The sequence below is a fragment of the Polistes dominula genome, unplaced genomic scaffold, assembly GCF_049000335.1.
Source record: "Polistes dominula isolate Pdom_NZ unplaced genomic scaffold, Pdom_raw_medaka contig_32, whole genome shotgun sequence".
NCBI classification, from domain to species: domain Eukaryota; kingdom Metazoa; phylum Arthropoda; class Insecta; order Hymenoptera; family Vespidae; genus Polistes; species Polistes dominula.
The window spans coordinates 575,172-594,427 of NW_028300880.1; the positions used below are offsets into that span (position 1 = coordinate 575,172).

General features: G+C 30.3%; 2 protein-coding genes and 1 long non-coding RNA gene across 5 annotated transcripts in view; 1 reads left to right on the forward strand and 2 right to left on the reverse strand.

Annotated features, from left to right (window-relative positions):
- LOC107069814 (uncharacterized) overlaps positions 1 to 12,127 on the forward strand; it is an 85,204-nt gene extending 73,077 nt beyond the window's left edge. Inside the window, exons 4-7 of the mRNA XM_015327423.2 lie at positions 931 to 953; positions 7,601 to 7,759; positions 7,899 to 8,253; positions 9,884 to 12,127. Coding sequence (XP_015182909.2) covers positions 931 to 953; positions 7,601 to 7,759; positions 7,899 to 8,253; positions 9,884 to 10,283 — 937 coding nt within the window. The 3' untranslated portion in view covers positions 10,284 to 12,127. The remainder of the gene's footprint in view (positions 1 to 930; positions 954 to 7,600; positions 7,760 to 7,898; positions 8,254 to 9,883) is intronic.
- On the reverse strand, positions 5,539 to 9,900 carry LOC107069815 (uncharacterized). 3 transcript variants are annotated; one of them, XR_016177864.1, is made up of 5 exons: positions 8,711 to 9,900; positions 7,869 to 7,991; positions 7,581 to 7,793; positions 7,334 to 7,466; positions 5,540 to 6,609 (listed from the first exon to the last, which is right to left on the reverse strand). It is a non-coding gene; the product is annotated as an uncharacterized LOC107069815 (long non-coding RNA). The 3 variants fall into 3 exon arrangements; XR_016177861.1 differs by having other exon boundaries at positions 5,539 to 7,466; positions 7,864 to 7,991; XR_001476169.2 differs by having other exon boundaries at positions 5,541 to 7,466.
- A 5,211-nt stretch (positions 12,128 to 17,338) lies between the features above and the next one.
- Positions 17,339 to 19,201, reverse strand: LOC107069798 (small ribosomal subunit protein eS10). The gene is made up of 3 exons (XM_015327408.2): positions 19,079 to 19,201; positions 18,478 to 18,622; positions 17,339 to 17,715 (listed from the first exon to the last, which is right to left on the reverse strand). Exons 2-3 carry the CDS (start codon positions 18,619 to 18,621, stop codon positions 17,380 to 17,382), a joined length of 480 nt encoding a protein of 159 aa, XP_015182894.1. The 5' UTR covers position 18,622; positions 19,079 to 19,201; the 3' UTR covers positions 17,339 to 17,379.
- Between the last annotated feature and the right edge of the window lie 55 nt (positions 19,202 to 19,256).

Sequence of the window (19,256 nt, forward strand, 5' to 3'; positions counted from 1 at the left end):
CGGCCGCGAATATGTTAAGTATGAAATTCTGTTTTATCTCATACTTTATCTGTTATGATTTATTATCTTTCAGTATCAAAGTCATTTCCATTTTTGAATTTTTCATTAATTTATGCAATGTAATCTTTTAGAAGAATACTACTATGACATATTAACATTTTATTATACGTAATAAAATAAAATATGCATATTCTATTAGATTAGTTCATAAGTATGTTCTATTCATTCTAATTAGAAAAACAAAACTACAGTTTAAACCGTACAGATTTATAGGTTAGTCGGATACATCACATTATATACAATATTATGAATTAAAGGTTAATGTGTCTTCATAGCTCAGGTAGTAGAGTGCTCGCTCGGCAAGCGGAAGGTCCTGGGTTCGAGTCCCAGTCTAAACAACCAAAGCCCAAATTGTTTAATAGTTTTATCTGATTACTATGCATGATGTATTTCTAAGTACGTCTTTCACTCTTCCTCCCTGTTTCACAATCTTTGGAAAATCGCACACATGTAAAAATTACTATGCAAGGTGTATATTTCAGAGAAGAAATAAAGGAAAGTAGATGTGACATTACAAATACTCATCATGGTTAATCTGATAAAATATTTGAATAATTTGGTCCAAAAAGTTGTTCTTAGGTAGCTCAGATGGACAGAGCATTCGCCCGAAAATAAAGCGAGTTGTTGACCATTTTTTTTTTTTTTAGAAATTACATTTTTCTAGCTAATTAATCTCATAAATTATATCCCTAAATTAAGTAAATAAATATATACTAATAATAACAATAAATAATTTTTGTTAAAAATTAAAATAGAATCATTCGATCAAAAGTTAATTCAATATTATTACGACTAAACAAATGTGTTGCGTTTGAAAGTTATTTAGCTTTAATTGTTTAAAATTTTTAATTTATTCTTTGTTTGTTTCAGAATGAAGAATGCAAATGGCAGAGGTGAGTGTCAACACAATAATTTTGTTCAATATATTATTAGATTATTTTAATTCTGTTCGAATTTATGCACGAGTAATAACATTTTGTAAATGTATGTATTGTAAACTTTCTTACAACATATTCTGAGAAAAAAGAAAGAAAGAAATAGATACAACGGGATATTAATGTAATGTCATAAAAATTATGCCAAATAGCATCATATAAATACTCTAAAAATACACTTTCAATAAAATAGTATAAAATAGTATAAAAAATAAAAGATAAAATATCCGATACATAAGCTTAATCAAACATCGAACAATATAATTAGCCTAATTAACTATTAAAAAAATAAAAACAATAATATTCACAATGAACTATAATTCGTGAACCTATAATAACCCATGTATATAATTTATCTTGATCAAATGTACTTTTCCTAAGTATTCCAAACATTTTAACGAAAACAAGTAAACGAAATTAGAGTATTATTGTTAATTAAAAAAAAAAAATGTTATTTTCTTCAATTTAATTTGAATCGTCAAATTATATTTAAAAATAATGAATTATTTATCTACTCGCGTATGAAATTTATGAAATTAAGAAATTGTCTGAATAATATATGCCATCATATTTTATTCACGTTTTAAATGAAACCTATAGTCAGTTGGAATCATATTAATCATTATACTTCACGTGAAGCTAAAAAGGGATCGAATATATTATCACAAAACCAACCCTTACCAATTATAAGGCTTATAATAATATATATATAGGGTATATAAAAGCAATGGGTCGTTCTTAACGACGTTGGTAGTTCATAGTCCGGAAAACGATTCCCAATTATCCGTAAGCCCTTACCAAATTTCTAGCTCATGTATGATCCTTCACCCTTCACCCCACATATTCATCTTTTCTTCTTCCCGTCAGTCTTCATAAATATATATGCCTACCTTTACGATTATTGCTTGGAAGCGGCAAATCTCTTTTATGAGAGAAACCTTCCATATCTGGTCGTATCACGTTACATTATAGTTTTTTTTTTCTTTTCTTTTCTTTTCTATTTTTTTTTTTTTTTTTTTTTTTTTTTTTACCACCCGAGCAAAACTGCCTAGTGAAATATGAAGGGGCTTTGAGATATCTCGAACGTTCCTATTTTTGCCTACTATTTTTAGAACATTCGTAAATGCCCGTATTGAAACATGATCGTATTTTATTGATGACGTAAGAGAGAAAGAGAGAGAGAGAGAGAGAGAGAGTTGCAAAATGTGATTTGATCGTTTAAATCATATCATTTCTATTTATTCTTTATTTTTATTATTATCAGCAATATTAGACTGCTATTTATTGGCTTGGTATGTTCAAAGATTTACGATTTAAATTTGTTAAAAATTCTATAACGTGGTAACAATTCTCTTCTACAGGGTGATTCTTAAAACTAGGGTAGGTTACTGTTCTTTTTGAAGGTAACACCTACTATGAAAAAAATGTTTAAGTTACGAATATTTCAATTGACAACTAAAATAAAATAAATTTAACAAATTTTGTCATAACGAAAATAAGTATTTAAAGACTCGAATGGTTTTGTGTAAAAAATCTATCTGCGAACATTCGATTATTTTAAATATTTTAACACAAGTTCGTTCAAATTCAAATTCGAATGATTCATTTCAAAAACCATAATACCAATAAAATCAAAAATGTTAATCCAATAAATAGAATCTATTTTTACTATTATCATAAAAAAATAACAAATTCTCGTGACAACACACATCATATTAAATAAAAATACCATCAGATAATAATAAACATTTTTACAATTATATTAAATAAATGTATTAGATAAAAATAGAAATTATTTAATATTTAAATGCAATTAAAACTATAAATTATAAATTATTCTATAAAATATAATAAAATTAATATTAATTACCATGAAATCGAGACAGTGTGAAAGAAGCTTAAAATAATAAGATAAAAAGATAGAACCAAATCGTGCATCAGTGAAGAAGTCGAAGGTGGTATCTACAGGGTGGTTCAGTAAAACGAGTGTCGGATAATTAATTCGGGTGACCCCTGTACTCCTTGTATTCCCGATCACGACGGTGGCCGTGGCACCGGTTTTCTTTTTCGTTTCTTTCTAATACTCACACATACACTACATTTATACACAAACATACACAATCTCACAAAATACACACACACACACATAAACGTATACACTGAAATGAAACCTTTTCTTCCCTTCGATCCTTCTTCGTACTCGTCGTCTGTTGCTTTTTATTTTATTTTTTTATTTTTTTTTTCTATCTACCTTCTTATCCCTTCTTTCAACTACTACAACAGCTTCCTCTCCTTCGAGATACGCTGATCGTATCGTGCACTTGGGTAATTTTAAATCAGAAAGTTAATTAGACGCGTTTCACTGTCCTTTATGTCGTCCGTCTGTCCGTTCCTTCGTTCCTCTTCGTTCCTTCCTTCGTAGTAACAGTAAATCCTAAGTAAGTTCAGTATGGGTATTATACTATAGGTAAAGTAGCATGTCTTATGTGCCGGCACGAAGCCCCACTGTGTTTTATATGACCCACCGTCAACAGTTTGCTTTCATTATGCAAACTAATTAAACTCCAATCGACGCTGACACACGAAGCTGACACACGACGCCATCTTTAAAATCTCCTTCTCACCAATGAAACATTTGCACTAAATACATTTGCTTGATCTTTAAGCACGTTCTTATTCTAACCTTTTCATTCTATTTATTTTTTACTTTTGTTTTGTTTTGTGCAATGCTTTAAAAATTATAACAGAATACTATGTGAACATATTTCTCAATACAATAAAATAATTTGATAAATTTTTTACGTTGATATATATATATACAGTTAAATTTTGTATAATGTGATTAACACTAGATATACCAGACCAATCATTTTGACTAGTTTTAACGCCATTTTAATTCAAAATGTCTACTTCATGTAACATTTTAGTTATGTAGCTAATTCTAAGCTAATTCTTTAGCTTTTGTTTGCCAGATTTAATAAAAAAAAGAAAAAAAAACGACAAAATTTATATGTAAGATCATTTAATTGTACCAAGTCAGACATATTTACAAAAATCGTCTCGCCCTGCTACTTAAACCGGTTGGTCATCGTTTGCGAAAAGATTTTTATATAAAAATATTATTATTCCATTTGAAAAGATCTGATAAATAAGAATATTCTGATATGAATTTTGATTTAAAATAATTGAACATAATAATACGTAATATAAGTTTGATCTGATTTTGAACACGTTGTATAAAAGCAAGTTGCTCTTCCCTCACATAATCTTTCAACAGTATCAAATCCGGTTTATGTAGCATATCGTCACGCGATCGTAACACGGATTCACGAAATAGGATCTATCGATGTTCTGTATTATTAGATCGTAACTATAATAAGAATACTATATTTCGTTTTTAGCTACCCCAGCTACCCAGAGTCCATTGACTTTTCTTCCTTCTCTTAAGAGACGAAGGTGTCAGTTCGCATGTGTTTATATTTGTGTGTGTGTGTGTTTCGAAGCGTAAGAATTTTCACGCTTAGACTTAACTCGTGTGTAGTATAACAAGTCAGTTAATTAATATTCGAACGATCTAGACCGGTAAATCACTCTTGCGTGACGTAGCTATCGTTATTCGTTGTCCATGGTGTTAAACGAAGCGACGTTCTGGAAAAGAAATCGATCGGATTACTTCACCTATGATATCGAAGGTGGGAATTATGACGTAATCGTGGTTAAGGTGGACGTTGACCTGAAACACAACACAAACACAAACACACATACACAAGTATCTTCTTCTATTCGCAGGAATCCTTCTGGAAACAATTATACGAATTATTTTTCTTTTATTTTTTATTATTAATTTTATTATTATTAACTGATTTTTCTGTTAAGATTAAACTAATAAGAAAAAGAAATTAACAGGTTGAATGCCACGGGGGGTCATCGGTAACCGGCACTTAACTTGGCTGTGACGCCATGAGGGCTACCGGTGACCGGCGTACACAGATTAATAGAAATATATTCCACATCGTGGCGCAATAGACAATCCTGGTAAAATTGGTGTGGCATTCAAGCTGTTAAAATAAATGAAAAAGAAATTGAAAGAAATTAAAAAGAGAATTTTGGGTCAAAAAAGATAAACGCATATATACGGTCATAGTATGAAAAGCGTTAAAGTTGGATAATCAATTGCGTGTCGGATGATTGGTAATATTTTTTACTGTGTTTTTGTGTTATGATGTTGATATTAAACCTTAACCACTTATGTGTGTGTATGTGTCTGTGTTGGCAACTATTTCACGGATAAACGTGCAAAAACGGTCTACTGTAACGAAATGAGACGGCACATAAAACGAGAATATTCTGTAAAATCTCGTACTAAGAATTTTACCAAGATATGAATATTTATTTTGTTTATTTTTTTTTTTAATAATCTTTTATAGCATAAAATGAAGAAAAAGAAAATGCAATAACGTTATGTCTCGTTTCAAACTTACAACAATTTCGTATAATTTCTTTACGAAATATTACAAATTATAGTAAATCGTTTTACAATACTAATTTCATGTATTTATACATACCTGTAAATAATTCCAAAAAAAAAGGAAATTATATTTTTTAATCTGTGGGATTAGAGATCGAGACAAATGGCTAAATCGCTTAAAGCTTGAAATACATCGACGCTTGGGTTTTTAGAAAGATTCTTGACAAAGGTAGAAAAGAGAGAAGAAGTAGCGGTACGAGAGGTAAAGGTAAAGGTGTAAAGGGGGGTTGGGAGGAGGTAGGGGGTTGGGGGGGGTTGTATCTGAAGAAGGCGCGCGCGTGGTTCGCTCGCGATAAATTACGCGATTAAGGCTTTCTCGGGTTCTCGGATATAAACGATGTGAGCGGCAAATCAAACCGTCCGAATGGAATTTTCACGCGTAATTAGCGCCGATTAATCGGATCGTATAAACTCTACGACCTTGTATAATCCCCCCTACTCTCTAAGTCCCACCTAGTCCCACCATATCCCTCCGCAGTCCCTTTTTCGTTTCCTGAATACCACGATCGACGACGTATTTTGTGTTTCTATCTTTTATGTTAACACCTATGATGTCACGCTTGTTCGATCTATGTCATATATTTGAAAATTAAATTGAGAGGTTAGAAAAATCGATATACAATTTCGTTTATACAGGGTGTTCAAAAGAACACCTTGGTAGTATAATGATTAACATACTTGGTTAACATACTTTTAGCATTTTTACACATGAGCGCAAAATTTACATTTTACGATTAATTAACAATTATTTTAACACTTTACTGCACTCTATTTATATTAAAATAGTTATTATTATACACGTGTTATATATAATCCATAAACGGATTTAAAAAAAAAAGAATAGAAAAGCGAACAACTTAAATAAGATTCTACTATTTCATTCATTTCTTTTTTTTCCCATTGACACAGCATACTCTTGTATCTACTTTACCATAAGGCGGCACTTGTGATCTATGAATTCCAGGATGGAGTTTCTTCTTTCTCTTTCTCTCTCACTCCCTTTCTCTCAATATTCTTCTACCCATCTCTCTTAGTACACTTCGAACAACCTCCACATCATTCTGCACTCCGATCTCCAGTATGGTTCTATGAGGCCCCATGACGGCACGATGACAGCACCACAATACAAACGTATAGAAAACAGCCGCCTTTTTTTTCATACTTTTGCTTATGTCATAATGCTCGGATTCGGGAACGTTTTTATATATGTACATATACGTACATATTTATATATATATATAGGTATATATGAACTATAGACGTCTCATACGTATAATATAGGTATCCATAAAGGGTACAACTACGTATATACTGGGTGATTCACGAATCGTGATCAGTATAGATTATTATGTTATTAACAATCCGATGGGAACATTTTTTTTTATTAAGTATAGGGTGGTTTAAATTAAGCTTTAACTTGATTTTAGCAAATGGTCAATTATTTTTTCTTGTTCGTTTCATGATTTTTCAAAGTTATATTAAATTTGTTTCCAAAATAAATCAATAATTCTTTTCTTACACCTATTTGTTAAAGAATTTCAAGAATTCGATAAATACCATATATCATGTATATATGTATAACATAATACATATACATATATACACTATAATAATACACTACCATATATACAAAAATATTTTTACTCGTTATCAATATATAATAGTTTATTCTATATACTGTATAAATATAATCTTATATTATTTTGTGAGAACACCCTGTATACATATATATATCTATATAATATACAGAAGGCTTGCATGAACCCTCGCATGAACGAGTATAACGTATCAGGATTCCTAGCAAGCTCACCTGGCACTTGACGTGTTTCGTCCTGCTTATACGTTTCTATCCTCGAGAAAAGATCTTAAAAACTTTTCCCTCTTCCTCCTCCCTCCCTCCCTCTCTCTCTCTCTCTTTCTTTCTCTCACTTATGTCAGCGAATCTTCAAAAAGAGAATGAAATTTGAGAAGAATTTCAACGCACAGGCATATATATATAAGCACAAATGAATTTTCCGGAACAACGAACAAAATGAAAAAGAGATCGGTGTGTTAACCTTAAGGGTTCTTGTTTCAGCGAGTTGTTGCGGTGTTGGTGTTGAAGACCCTAACACTCAAGAAGCTGGTTCGAATGGTGGAGGGGGTGGGAATGGCGGTGGAGTATCCGTTATACCAGATCGAGCTCCATTAGAACTTGATAAGTTACCCCCTTATCACGATGTTGCTCCTAGTCCTGGTGAGTAGTGAATCTTATCATTTGATCCATTTTTCTGGAATTTTTAAAATGAATCACCCTCGTATTTCAAGGAACCTTTATATTTGAAGATATTTAATTGCCACCTTACTGATAGTTGTTTTTCCTTATTTTTATTTAGGACACAACGTCTGGTCATGGCTTGGTTCAAGAAGAGGAGGTGGTACAACGGGTGTCGTCACTACGCCCTTATCCCTTCCTCAACATAGGAGAGCTATGAATTTACCAGTTGAAAATCATTACACCCACATGCAAACTGATGAAGCACTTTATGCCGAACTTGACTCTCAAGCGGCCAGCTATGCTAGCGATTTTCAGTTGCAAATGAGAGGAAGTTCGGCATACGGCACGACTTCCGCTGGTCAAGACGACGAGTATCACGAACTGGACGCTGCAAGATTGCATCGCCATTACGGCACTAGTAACGGAGATGAATCTGTTCAAAGAGAAACCCTTCGAACACGACACAGTAAAAGGTAATCTTCATTCTTTATTTTTATTATTCTTATTTCATTCGAAAATAAATGTTGTTCATTACTTTACAATGCAAAAATAGATAAAATTATTTTATACTGAAAATCTATGAAAAAATTAGAATATTACTGTTACATTAAATTTTTGTATACTCTTTCTCTTAGTTTGAATATTTTTGCAATTATTTATTAAAATCAATAATAATTAAATTAAACTATTTCCACTATTAATATAGAAATTAATTTGGTGTCTTTCTAAAACAAATTTATTATTCATCTATAGCTGTAAATAATTGTTTAAATCCGTGTAATTATTTTGCAATTAATTGTTATACGAAATAAACACTTGTCTATTAATTGTCAATGTACATTATATATTATATAAATTTTTTCACATAATCAATACTTTGTAGAATAAATATTTAAAGAGTCAATAAAACAATTGTTTGTTGTTACTCACAAGTCTTTGGTCGATCCAACATTTTTCCCAAGTAAAATTCCATCCAGGTGCTTGAAAAGATGATAATCCGTTGCTGAAAGATCAGACGAAACAGGTCAGACGATTAAAGAGAATTTCAACGTTTAACTCAAGTTATTTTTGTTTCGTCGTGGAATCTGATTATCGCGAATCAACAACAATTCGCGTTTATTTACTAATACGAGCTGATGACTGTTTCATTTTCGTACAATCAAATTCAAATTCCTAATAGTATTCAACACCTAACCTAGTTTATTGAACGAATAATACAAAATCCTCTTACTTGACTACCATACAGACACCATAATCTTCTTTTGATGAAGATTTGACTATGGCATATGTTGAGGTTATTTATTTGTATTCAACCACTAACCCAAAATGGTCGACGATTGTAGAAGGAAATCCACTTTTCATTGCACTATTCTTTGCAGGATTCCATCAAATTTATGTCAGAAAAGTAAAGAATTCTTCATTTCTAAACTTCTCAACTTAATCTTCTCGTTTAGTTCATAGGAAACCCATTTGTCCAAACTTTTCATTTTTCTCATGTCACTTAAATGTCAAACAACAATTGAATTATGGACAATGAATCTTTCAACCATTTCTTAAACCGTAAATTTCGAATTTGTTTCAATTAAATCATTCAAAAAATCGTCATCAATGATGAAGGTTCATTCATAAAATTTCTCTACTTTCCATTTTAAATAGAAACGAAATAAAAAGTAATAAATATTATCCGATATAAGTGAGGTTATGTATTAGGTTGAAAACAAAATTCCCGTCATTTTTTTTTGTAATTTTAACAAGGTACAATACACACGTTAAACTTTTAAAAAATTTACAAAAACAGGGGGAATTTAGTTGCAAATCCAATATTTAAATTCACACTTATGTTGCATAAGTTTGCATAAGTTAAATTTGATATATGAAAAATGGCCATTTTATATGTAGAAATCTAATAATAAGTTACGAATGAAACAATATCTGATTTTAAAGTTACTTTAATATTGAAACACTGTAAAAATTAATAAATTTATACTTAAAAAGTAATTTATTATTTTTTAAATGTTTTTTTTTTCATTAAATATTATTTTATTCTTATTTTAATTTCGAATGATTATCTAACGAATGTTATTTAATACAAATACTTGCCAGGTTACAAGAACCCGATTACGAGATGTACGAGAACGAGCCACCAACGCCAAATCAATTGCAACACCATCATCATCATCATCACCATCACAACAATCATCATCACCATCATCAAGATTTAAGAGTGGCCAATAGAAATGGCGAACGTCCGTCTTATCAAAATACGGCGTATACCGGAAGTGATGCTGAACCGGATGGACCAACGTTGAGTAGTGCGCCAAGTAGCGCATATTACAGTGATTTGAGTTCAAATTCGGCTAATCAACAAATGCCATCAAACGTGCCATCCTCGGCACCAACAACTACTCAAACGAATCTTCATCTTAATTCACAAAATTTGGAAACGCCGCAGTACAGATTAGCGGCAATAAATGAAACTACAGTTCCCTCGGATTACATTTGAATAAAATAAACAAAAACAAACTAAATAAACATTCTTTAACAAGATTAGAAAGTATTGTTAAGTATAAGTGTATTGTAATATGTTACACACAGAAACGGTGATTTTTATTCCAGTGATTTCGTTTGTAAAAGAAATTTAACACGTTAAAAACTTAACCTAACTTTTCAACATACCATTTTCGTTTACGTAGTGAAATGACGTCGTCTAATATTTAATATATTTAATATATATATATATATATATTAATTTATTTGAATATACATATTTATATACTAAACATTATAATAATATAATATTATAATTATTATAGATTATATTAATATATTATATATATTAATATATAATATATTAATATAACAATTTAATATATGTATATCAATAAATTAATATTTAATATATTAGATTGACCAACAACTCCATACGGTGGTTTTTATAGTTGATTTACTTAGAAAAAAAAAACCATATGAACTTTATCAACATAAGTCAACCTAATATATATTAAATATATTAAATATATTAAATATGGTAATATTATGCCGTCTGGTGGCACCGGACCGCATATGTCGGACGTGAAAGTGATCAAATATTACATAATCATCAAACAAATATAATTTGTTGAATTTTCTATCGTGGACCATTACACTTAACGTGTTAAATTAGCAAATAAGACAACTTTTACGCGTTCACCGTTTACGATTAGACAAATATTTAGCATTCCGATCGATCGGAATTGATAACATATCTTCGTTTGATAATATACAATTATATTATTTGTTTTAAATCAATCGAAGAAATGTATATAAACTTTAATTAACCGTATCGGATGATTCAAAGGATAGAAAAGTAAAAAAAAAAAAAAGAAAAAAGAAAAATGAACGAGACGAAGATGATAAAAAATCGGTTCAGGTTCTAATCGATTACCTCGACAACAATGTTCAATTTTGATTTTAAGAGTGTTTTTATATCATCGCATTTAAGGACTAATCCAAGTTTTAACGTCTCGTGTGTATGTGTGTGTGAGTGTGTGTGTCGTTTCTATCGATTGAAAAATCGCGTCATTGATCGATTTGACACGGTTTTTGTGTGTTTCTCACCTAGCCGGCCTAGAAAATGAAATTACTATCGAAATAAAAACCTAGGTATAGATTTATATATTGGAACACACATATGTTGATAGATAACACGAAAATCAATTTGATAGGCTAGAAAAAGAAAATGATATCAATAAAATAAGATTTTTATCGAAACGCAAGAAAAAATTTAATTTTTTTTTTTTATATTTCCAATAGTCCTTCAATCATTCACGACGTATTATCATCAAAGAAAACGTTCATAAGTTTGTAATATATTTTATTAGTCAAACGTAATGTTTTTAATTTTCTTCTCTTTGATGTCCCAGTTTATTTATCCGCAACATTCTACCAATTCATTCATAATGAATGAATATTGAAACGTGATTTATTCAAAAATTTTACTTTAATTTAAAACAAACAAAAATGATAACTTTCTCGTATCTTAATGTTTACAATGTTTCTTTTAATTAATTACTTTATTTAAAATATGCTCAAATATACTTTGTGGTTTATATTTAAAAAGCTTATATATATATACATATATTTAAAATTTTAAAATAATCATAATAACAATAATTATCTTCTATTATTCAAACAAAATAGAGGAGATATATCTTCACATTCCTCGTATAAAAGAAAAAAAAAAGAAAAAATAGACAAAAAATTCGAACAACACAATGGGAATCGAACGAAATCTTAAAAACCAGATAAAAGAGACTAAAAACAAAATTAAAAGATAAAAGAATGAAAAGAGACGGGGGGGGGGTGGAGGAGAGAAAAAAAAAACAAGAAATAAGTTGAAAGCTCGGACAATACGGAGAGGGCAGCAACAAAACGAAGGGAATGAAGTCGTCGTTGGGAAGAACAGGTATTTCGTAATTTGACGTTCGGGGAAGCTTCCAGTGAATGCCCTCGAGCTACGTCCGCATCGGTTTTACGTTTAAACGGGCCGACACACGCACGTTCTCTTAACGCGTACTAACACACACACACACACATATATATATATACATATAAATATAACATCTACATAATACAACTATATCTGTTCTCGTGTCAGACCCTTTTACTCGTACGCAAATGATGCCTCGTTTTCGCGTATACGTGTGATACATATATATTTATATATACATATACATATATACATACACACTTGTATATACTTGTATACATATTGCCAAATTGCGTCGTCAAATTGCAAAATTGCATCCTTCCACGAAAGTGCAAATAACTTATTCGCGGATGAGTTCTACATTAGTGTGCATCTACTTTGTTTGAACTTTCATCTTCACGAAAAGTACAAATGCGAAATAACAGAAATACAGTAAAACGTGACATTAGTATAATACAATTTTAAAATTGTAAAAAACTTTTGTATAATATAACAACGTATAACATTTTTTTCTCTAACACGGTTTAAAGATTTAAACAAATATTTAAGAACGTGAAACAGAAAAATAAAAATAAATCACGAATCTGTGATCATAAATATAATCACAAGAATTTATTTCTTCTGTATAAACTTTGAAATATGAATATTTTGTCGTGTATTCCCCAATTTCGTATAATAATAATAATAATAATAATAATAATAATAATAATAATAATAATAATAATTTGAACTAGATGCAAAACTAGTTTTAGAACACTGACACAACCCTGACACAACCCAAACACTTGATTCTTTCTCAATATTCAGTCACACGCTAATTGATCAAATAAATTAGATAAAATACTTGAATAAATATTATATTGAGTTGTCCGGAAAGTTCGTGTCGATTTTCGATAGATGGCATTAAAGTTCTTTTGCTAAAAAAGAAAAAACCTGAAAAGTTCTGAAGAGACAAAATTTTGTAGTTACTCTTAAAGTAGTTACTTTTAAATCCCTAAAGAAAGATCTTTCAACACGATTAGATCGTAGATGTTGAAATTAATCCCTTTACCTTTGAGAAAAACGTTCGAGGGATTCGATCGTTTGTCTTTTACTCGCTCGATCGAGCGTAGAATTAATTTATCTTGGCCGATTCACATTGAACAATCGTTTAATCGTCACCCTCTCCTCCCTCAACCATCTCACACCCCCCAATTTCGTTTCAAGTTAATTTACACGCTATGGTAGAATCAATTGTTGTTTTCTTTCAAGGTTCAACGCTTTTATTTCGAGAAAAAACAATCAACCATTTAATTTTACTTTTTCGTATCCTTTTTCAACGAATGATACACATTGCCGCAAAATGTTAAAGGAAGGGATCGTATTTTTATACTTTTTTTTTGCTTTTGGTATTTACAAAAGAAGGAAAGTGAATGAAAGAGAGAGAAAGAGAGAGAGCTTTGTTATACCGGATATACCGGATACTACACACGTTTATTATCGTTGTTAGTGGTAATGAGAACGTCGATTTACGAGAGGAAACATGTTCCGATGGCTATAATTTATTTCTCGCTTCTAACAGATCCCTTTTGCTCTTATCCAATGTTTTTCGAAATATTTATTTTGTATTAAATTTTATCTAATAATCGTTATTTACAAGACCACAATTGAAAAAAACAAGAATTAAAAATATATAAGCAATTGGAGATAATAATTAATGAACCTTTTTAAAGATATTATCATATAACGAACTTGCAAGATAATTTTTTTGATAAGAATAAATAATTTTCAAATAATTAAGAATATAGATATTCAATGTGACCGTAAAAAATTTTACGAACGTTTGTCTTAACGAATACATTTCTAAGAGGGTGCGAGAATACGTTGGCACGTACCTGTGAAACGGTTCGTACGTTAACATAAAAAGCAAAAGAAGTTAACTCTCGCATATGTAGGTAAGAAAAGAAGAGTATAGTGCATCGTTATTCGAAAGATACTACACACCTACACGAGAAATGCAACAATGCAATCCCTTGAGGGCACGCAATAATTAATTGCGCCCTCGCGGTTACAATGCCGGGCGTGCGGGGGAGAAAAAAAAAGAAAAGAGTAGGAATAGAGTAAAAGGGCGTAGAAAGAAAAAAAAAAGAAAAGAGAGAGAGAGAAGATGGGTTGAGAGGGGGACAATCTTGGCGCATTATTTCGTGGAAAAAAATCCCACGAGTCGCGGCCCGTGACTGTGCTGCCATCTTAAATGTCGGCTTTAACTTTAAACCCTTATCGTGGTCGTGTTAAGCGAATGGGAACGTATTATGGAATTTGCTTGTGACCGTGCTTAATTAAGGTTCACCTAACACTGATGTGAGTAAGAAAGAGAAAGAAAACACGAAATAACTTCCGCGTTCGCGCGCGTGCGTGCATGCATGTGAATTTTGGTTACCTTTAAAATACCATACGAAAAAACTGTTTTTTCTTTTTTTTTTTTTAACATCCTTTACTTTTTCTTTTCGTTAATTTGGCAATCGAAAAAATTCTCATTGTAAGGATAACAAATTTTTATCGCACGTTTAAAGATTCGACGAGATCTTCTCGATCATTGTCAAACGATTGCTTATCCATCATCAATCAATCCGTCTTTTGTTTATTTTAACTTCTTCAGGGGCTCTGGCAAATATAATATGGATACTTTCATTTTCAGTTATTTCATTTTATTTTAATTTGCCATTAGGCTTGTGTATATATTATTTTCTTTTTATTGTTTATATGCTCATTATGAATTATTTATTTTTAGAAAAATGTTACCTCTTAAAAGAGGGATGCAAGATAAATTGCATTGTCTTACCTTTTAGAGGGATTATTAAATACAAAAATTAAATAAAATACATTAATGCATTAACTGCCAACTGCGAGATATCTCTTAGTGTGTGCTACAATTTTAGATTAATTACAAATGATTATTTGAGTAACTTAATATTATTATATTTTTCAAAATTTCATGTATTTTTTAAAATAAAACCTTGGCACTGAAAGCAAGACGCTTTGAATATGTCTGGCAGTTAATGGATTAACCGTACAACTTAAGCCAGTATCAATGAATTGGTAACATTTACTAATTTTCTATTTTAAAACAAACCATGCAATTTATTCGATTAGTTTAACTTTGTTTCTCTAGCACATTTCAAATATATCGTGGGAATCGTAAAGATTGCGAAAAATTCCAAATAAATTTGTCGGTTCATATGAAAAGAGAAGAATCAGTTCTGAAAGTAGAAGTTTCTTCTGTTAATAATAATAACCACGTAAACTCTTCGAACTGTCCATGGTCGTATCCGTGAACGGCCCTGGGACCGCCCTTGTGCTTCAGCCTCCTCCTCCTCCTCCTCCTCCTCTTTCTTCTCTTCTTCCTCCTCATCCTCTTCTTATTCCTCTTCCTACTCGACTGTGCGACGCGCGTTCGTGCTGCGAGATATATAAATTATACATGTAAATATACGGGCGGCCAGGAGAGCAGCCCCATGGTTGAGATCGAATCGTGAGATATCGAGACGCACTCTCGTGTGTGCTCGGCCACGCACACACCACCATTATCATCCTCAACCTTTCTTTCTCCTTCTTATATTTTCTCTTTCTCCTCCTCTTAACTCTTCTTCCTATTTCTTTTTCTGTTCAGCACCTTACGCACTACCCAACACGCACGATATGCTGAACGCACCTATAGCAAATGCTTTATTCCTTTGTTGTATCCGCTAATCCCACCCTTCCTCTACCATCACCTTCTTCAACCCCCCAGCCACCCCTCTCTTTCTCTCATCCAACACTACCAAAATATCCATCCTTATAATCCTTTCACGCATACCAATTCTTTCTCTACGATCTGCATGTTTCCTCATCGTTAACGTAATCTTCCGATTATTCAGCAAACCTTTTTTTTTTTGAACCTCGATACCTTTTTTGCATTTTATCTTCATCTTCTATTATTTCGATCCTTTTATTATCTTTCATTTATTTTTCTTATTCTTAGTAAAGTAATTGTATCTATTGAGTAATTGCAAACATTCCGTGTGACCGATTTTTATAAATTATAGAAACGTACACTATTAAATGTGTTAATGTTTTCTTTTATAATTATGTTATAATATTAATTGACAGTTATCTAAAAGTGGTCCACTCAGGTATAAAACAAGCAAGCAAACGTATTGTTCAATCCAAAATGAACGCAAATCTAATGTTCTCAAAATATTTATAAAAATAAGGGAAACGATAATGTTACGAAAGGAAGAACCGTAAAAGAGAAAAATATGCGAATGTCTTAAAGAGAATAAAGTAAATGAAATTCATTTTAAGACAAGAACAAATGAAGATTCAATTATTAGACCACACGAGATAACTTTACGTTATTATTTAATACTAGATTTACGAATATTTTTCTATAAGTATTTCAGAGACAATCATTTTAATTAAGATGTAAATATTAGTTTATTCGATAATTTTATAGTGGTATTCGTGTATGTGTGTTTGTGCGCGTGCATTCATAACTTTTGAATATTGTAAATAAACTTACTAAAAATGAATTTGTCAATTATCGTGTTAATGTAACAATTGTACTTTTATCTAAAAAAAAGCAAATAAATAATTTAATTATATGCAATTTGATTTACTCTCTCTTTAGCTTTTTTTTCTTACCAAATACTTTACTATTTCATAGGATATAATAAAATTATAGTAGTCCATAGATACACCAAATTGTTTTGTTTTTTCACGAATACACAAGCATTCCCAAAGCATCGCAATATGAATTCTATGATTCAAGTGAATCACAGTTGCAAAATGTAGACATATTAAACTATTGCGAATAACGTTTTGATTAATCAAATAATTATGTTAAAAAATAACGCGAATAAAAAAGTGTCGATAAAAATTTGTTATCCAGTTTGTCAATAAGAATTAATGTTTCATATCAAAAATTATTACCGCGTATTTTTATTGACTATTAACTATTGGCTATTTTTATTGATGTATCAAAATACATGAAATATATGTGAATTAAATAAGAATTAAAGAACAATGTTTCATACATTATCTTTAAAGAAAAAGTAAAGAATGTTAAGATGTTTTTTGTTTGATATATATATTTTTATTAATATATAATCATTTAAGGAGCTTTTCCACGTCCAAAACCTCCACGGAACTCTAAATCACCAGTTCCTGCACCAACATCAGTTTTCTTATCACCAGGTCCAGGAAGACCTCCAGGTCCTCTCCTGTACCCAGCACGGTCTTCTGTTGGTCTAGAAGCTTCGTTTCTTGGTCCAGCAGCAGGCCTAGGTCTTGAAGTTTCAGACCTTACTTGTCTCTTAAGTGTTGAAGGAACGATTTCTGGTGGTAAATGCAAGAATCCACGCAGATATTCGATTCCCTCATTTGTCAAATACCAATAGAAATGACGCCAAGCAAATTGTTCTTTGACGTAACCTCTGGATTTAAGGGACTAAAAAGTTTGAAAAGAATTATTTGTAACAATTATAGTTAGTAGAATCTAGCATTACACATTTGTTATGATAACTACAGCAAATTATAAGTTGTAAGTTTTGATTAGATTTAAACATATTTCATAAATGTTATTTATTTTTTTTACTAATATTTTATTTTTTGAATTCTTTAAAAATTTTTTAGAATAAATATTTGCTATAGAATAATACAACATCCAATTCTATGGTTTCCTTATACTTTTGCAATAAAAGATTAAATATCTTTCAGATAATATAATAAAAAGTCTTATTTCGCTTTCAGTTGATTATGCCATATTTAAATAAACTTTCTTTTCTACCAATTGCATAAGCTTAGAAAAGTAATATTATAAATTTTTCGAGCATGATAGACAAAACTGGATACACACAGAGTTATTCTTCAATAATTGATAATACAAGCAAGAATAAGATGATTCTACATGAAACATTAAATTGAAAATAAAGGAATAAAATTGTTTCATATAAGAATTTGTTTTTGAGAAAAATAAGTTTGAAAATTTATAAATATTCAAAAACTTCTTTTATACATATTTTTAAAAACCCATAAATTGTATGTAAAAGTTTGAAAACAATTAAGTCCTTATTTCATAACAATGCATGCGTATATGCATATTTAAATCATAACACAGTTTAATTTGACTAATGGTGATACATATACAGTTAAAATGCAAGTTCTCTCAATGATAATTTTTAACGAAATTAAATATAGTAATATATATTACCTGCATGGCTTTAATAACTTGCAAGTTTGGAATTTGCTCCAATTCAGGATGCTTCGGGGCATGGTAATCCTTTTTGGCTACCATAACACCTTCCTTGAAAAGGTATTCGTATATGGCAATACGGTTCTTTTTTGGCATCAACATTCTGAAAATAATGAAAATATTAAGTTTGATATTGTTATTAATAAAAATTAAGATATTAAAAATCACATAATATCAATGATATATGAGTTTGTTAGTTCATTATTTTTAAAGCATTAACAGATAGATGGTTATGCTTATAATACCAAACATAACCAATAAACATTAAAATATTTATATTTCTATCAAAAATGCATTACGTTTAATACTTTAGTATTATTATAACAAGATTATTAATATTTAATTAAAACATCTCAACTTTTCTAATTGTATAACCTAAGATATAGTCACATGTCTGAATTGAAAACTTCAATATTATAGAAAATATTGTATCTTTAGGAAAATATTAAATCAATATTATTAAATATGTTTAACAACATTAATTAATCAATAAAATTCGAATAAAATTTAAATAAAACTATAATAATATAATAAATATTAAAATAAAGATTGAACTTACTTGCTGCCTGTTTGCTGATCACTTTTAGAAGGAAAAGGTCTATAACATAGAAAGTAACATAGAAAAAAGTTACGTTTCCGTTATGCGTAAAGCATTGTACACAGGTAGTCAAATATTCTGAAAGTAGATGGCGCGACAATTGTCAAACATTGAATTAGATATTCTTCTCGCAGGTTTT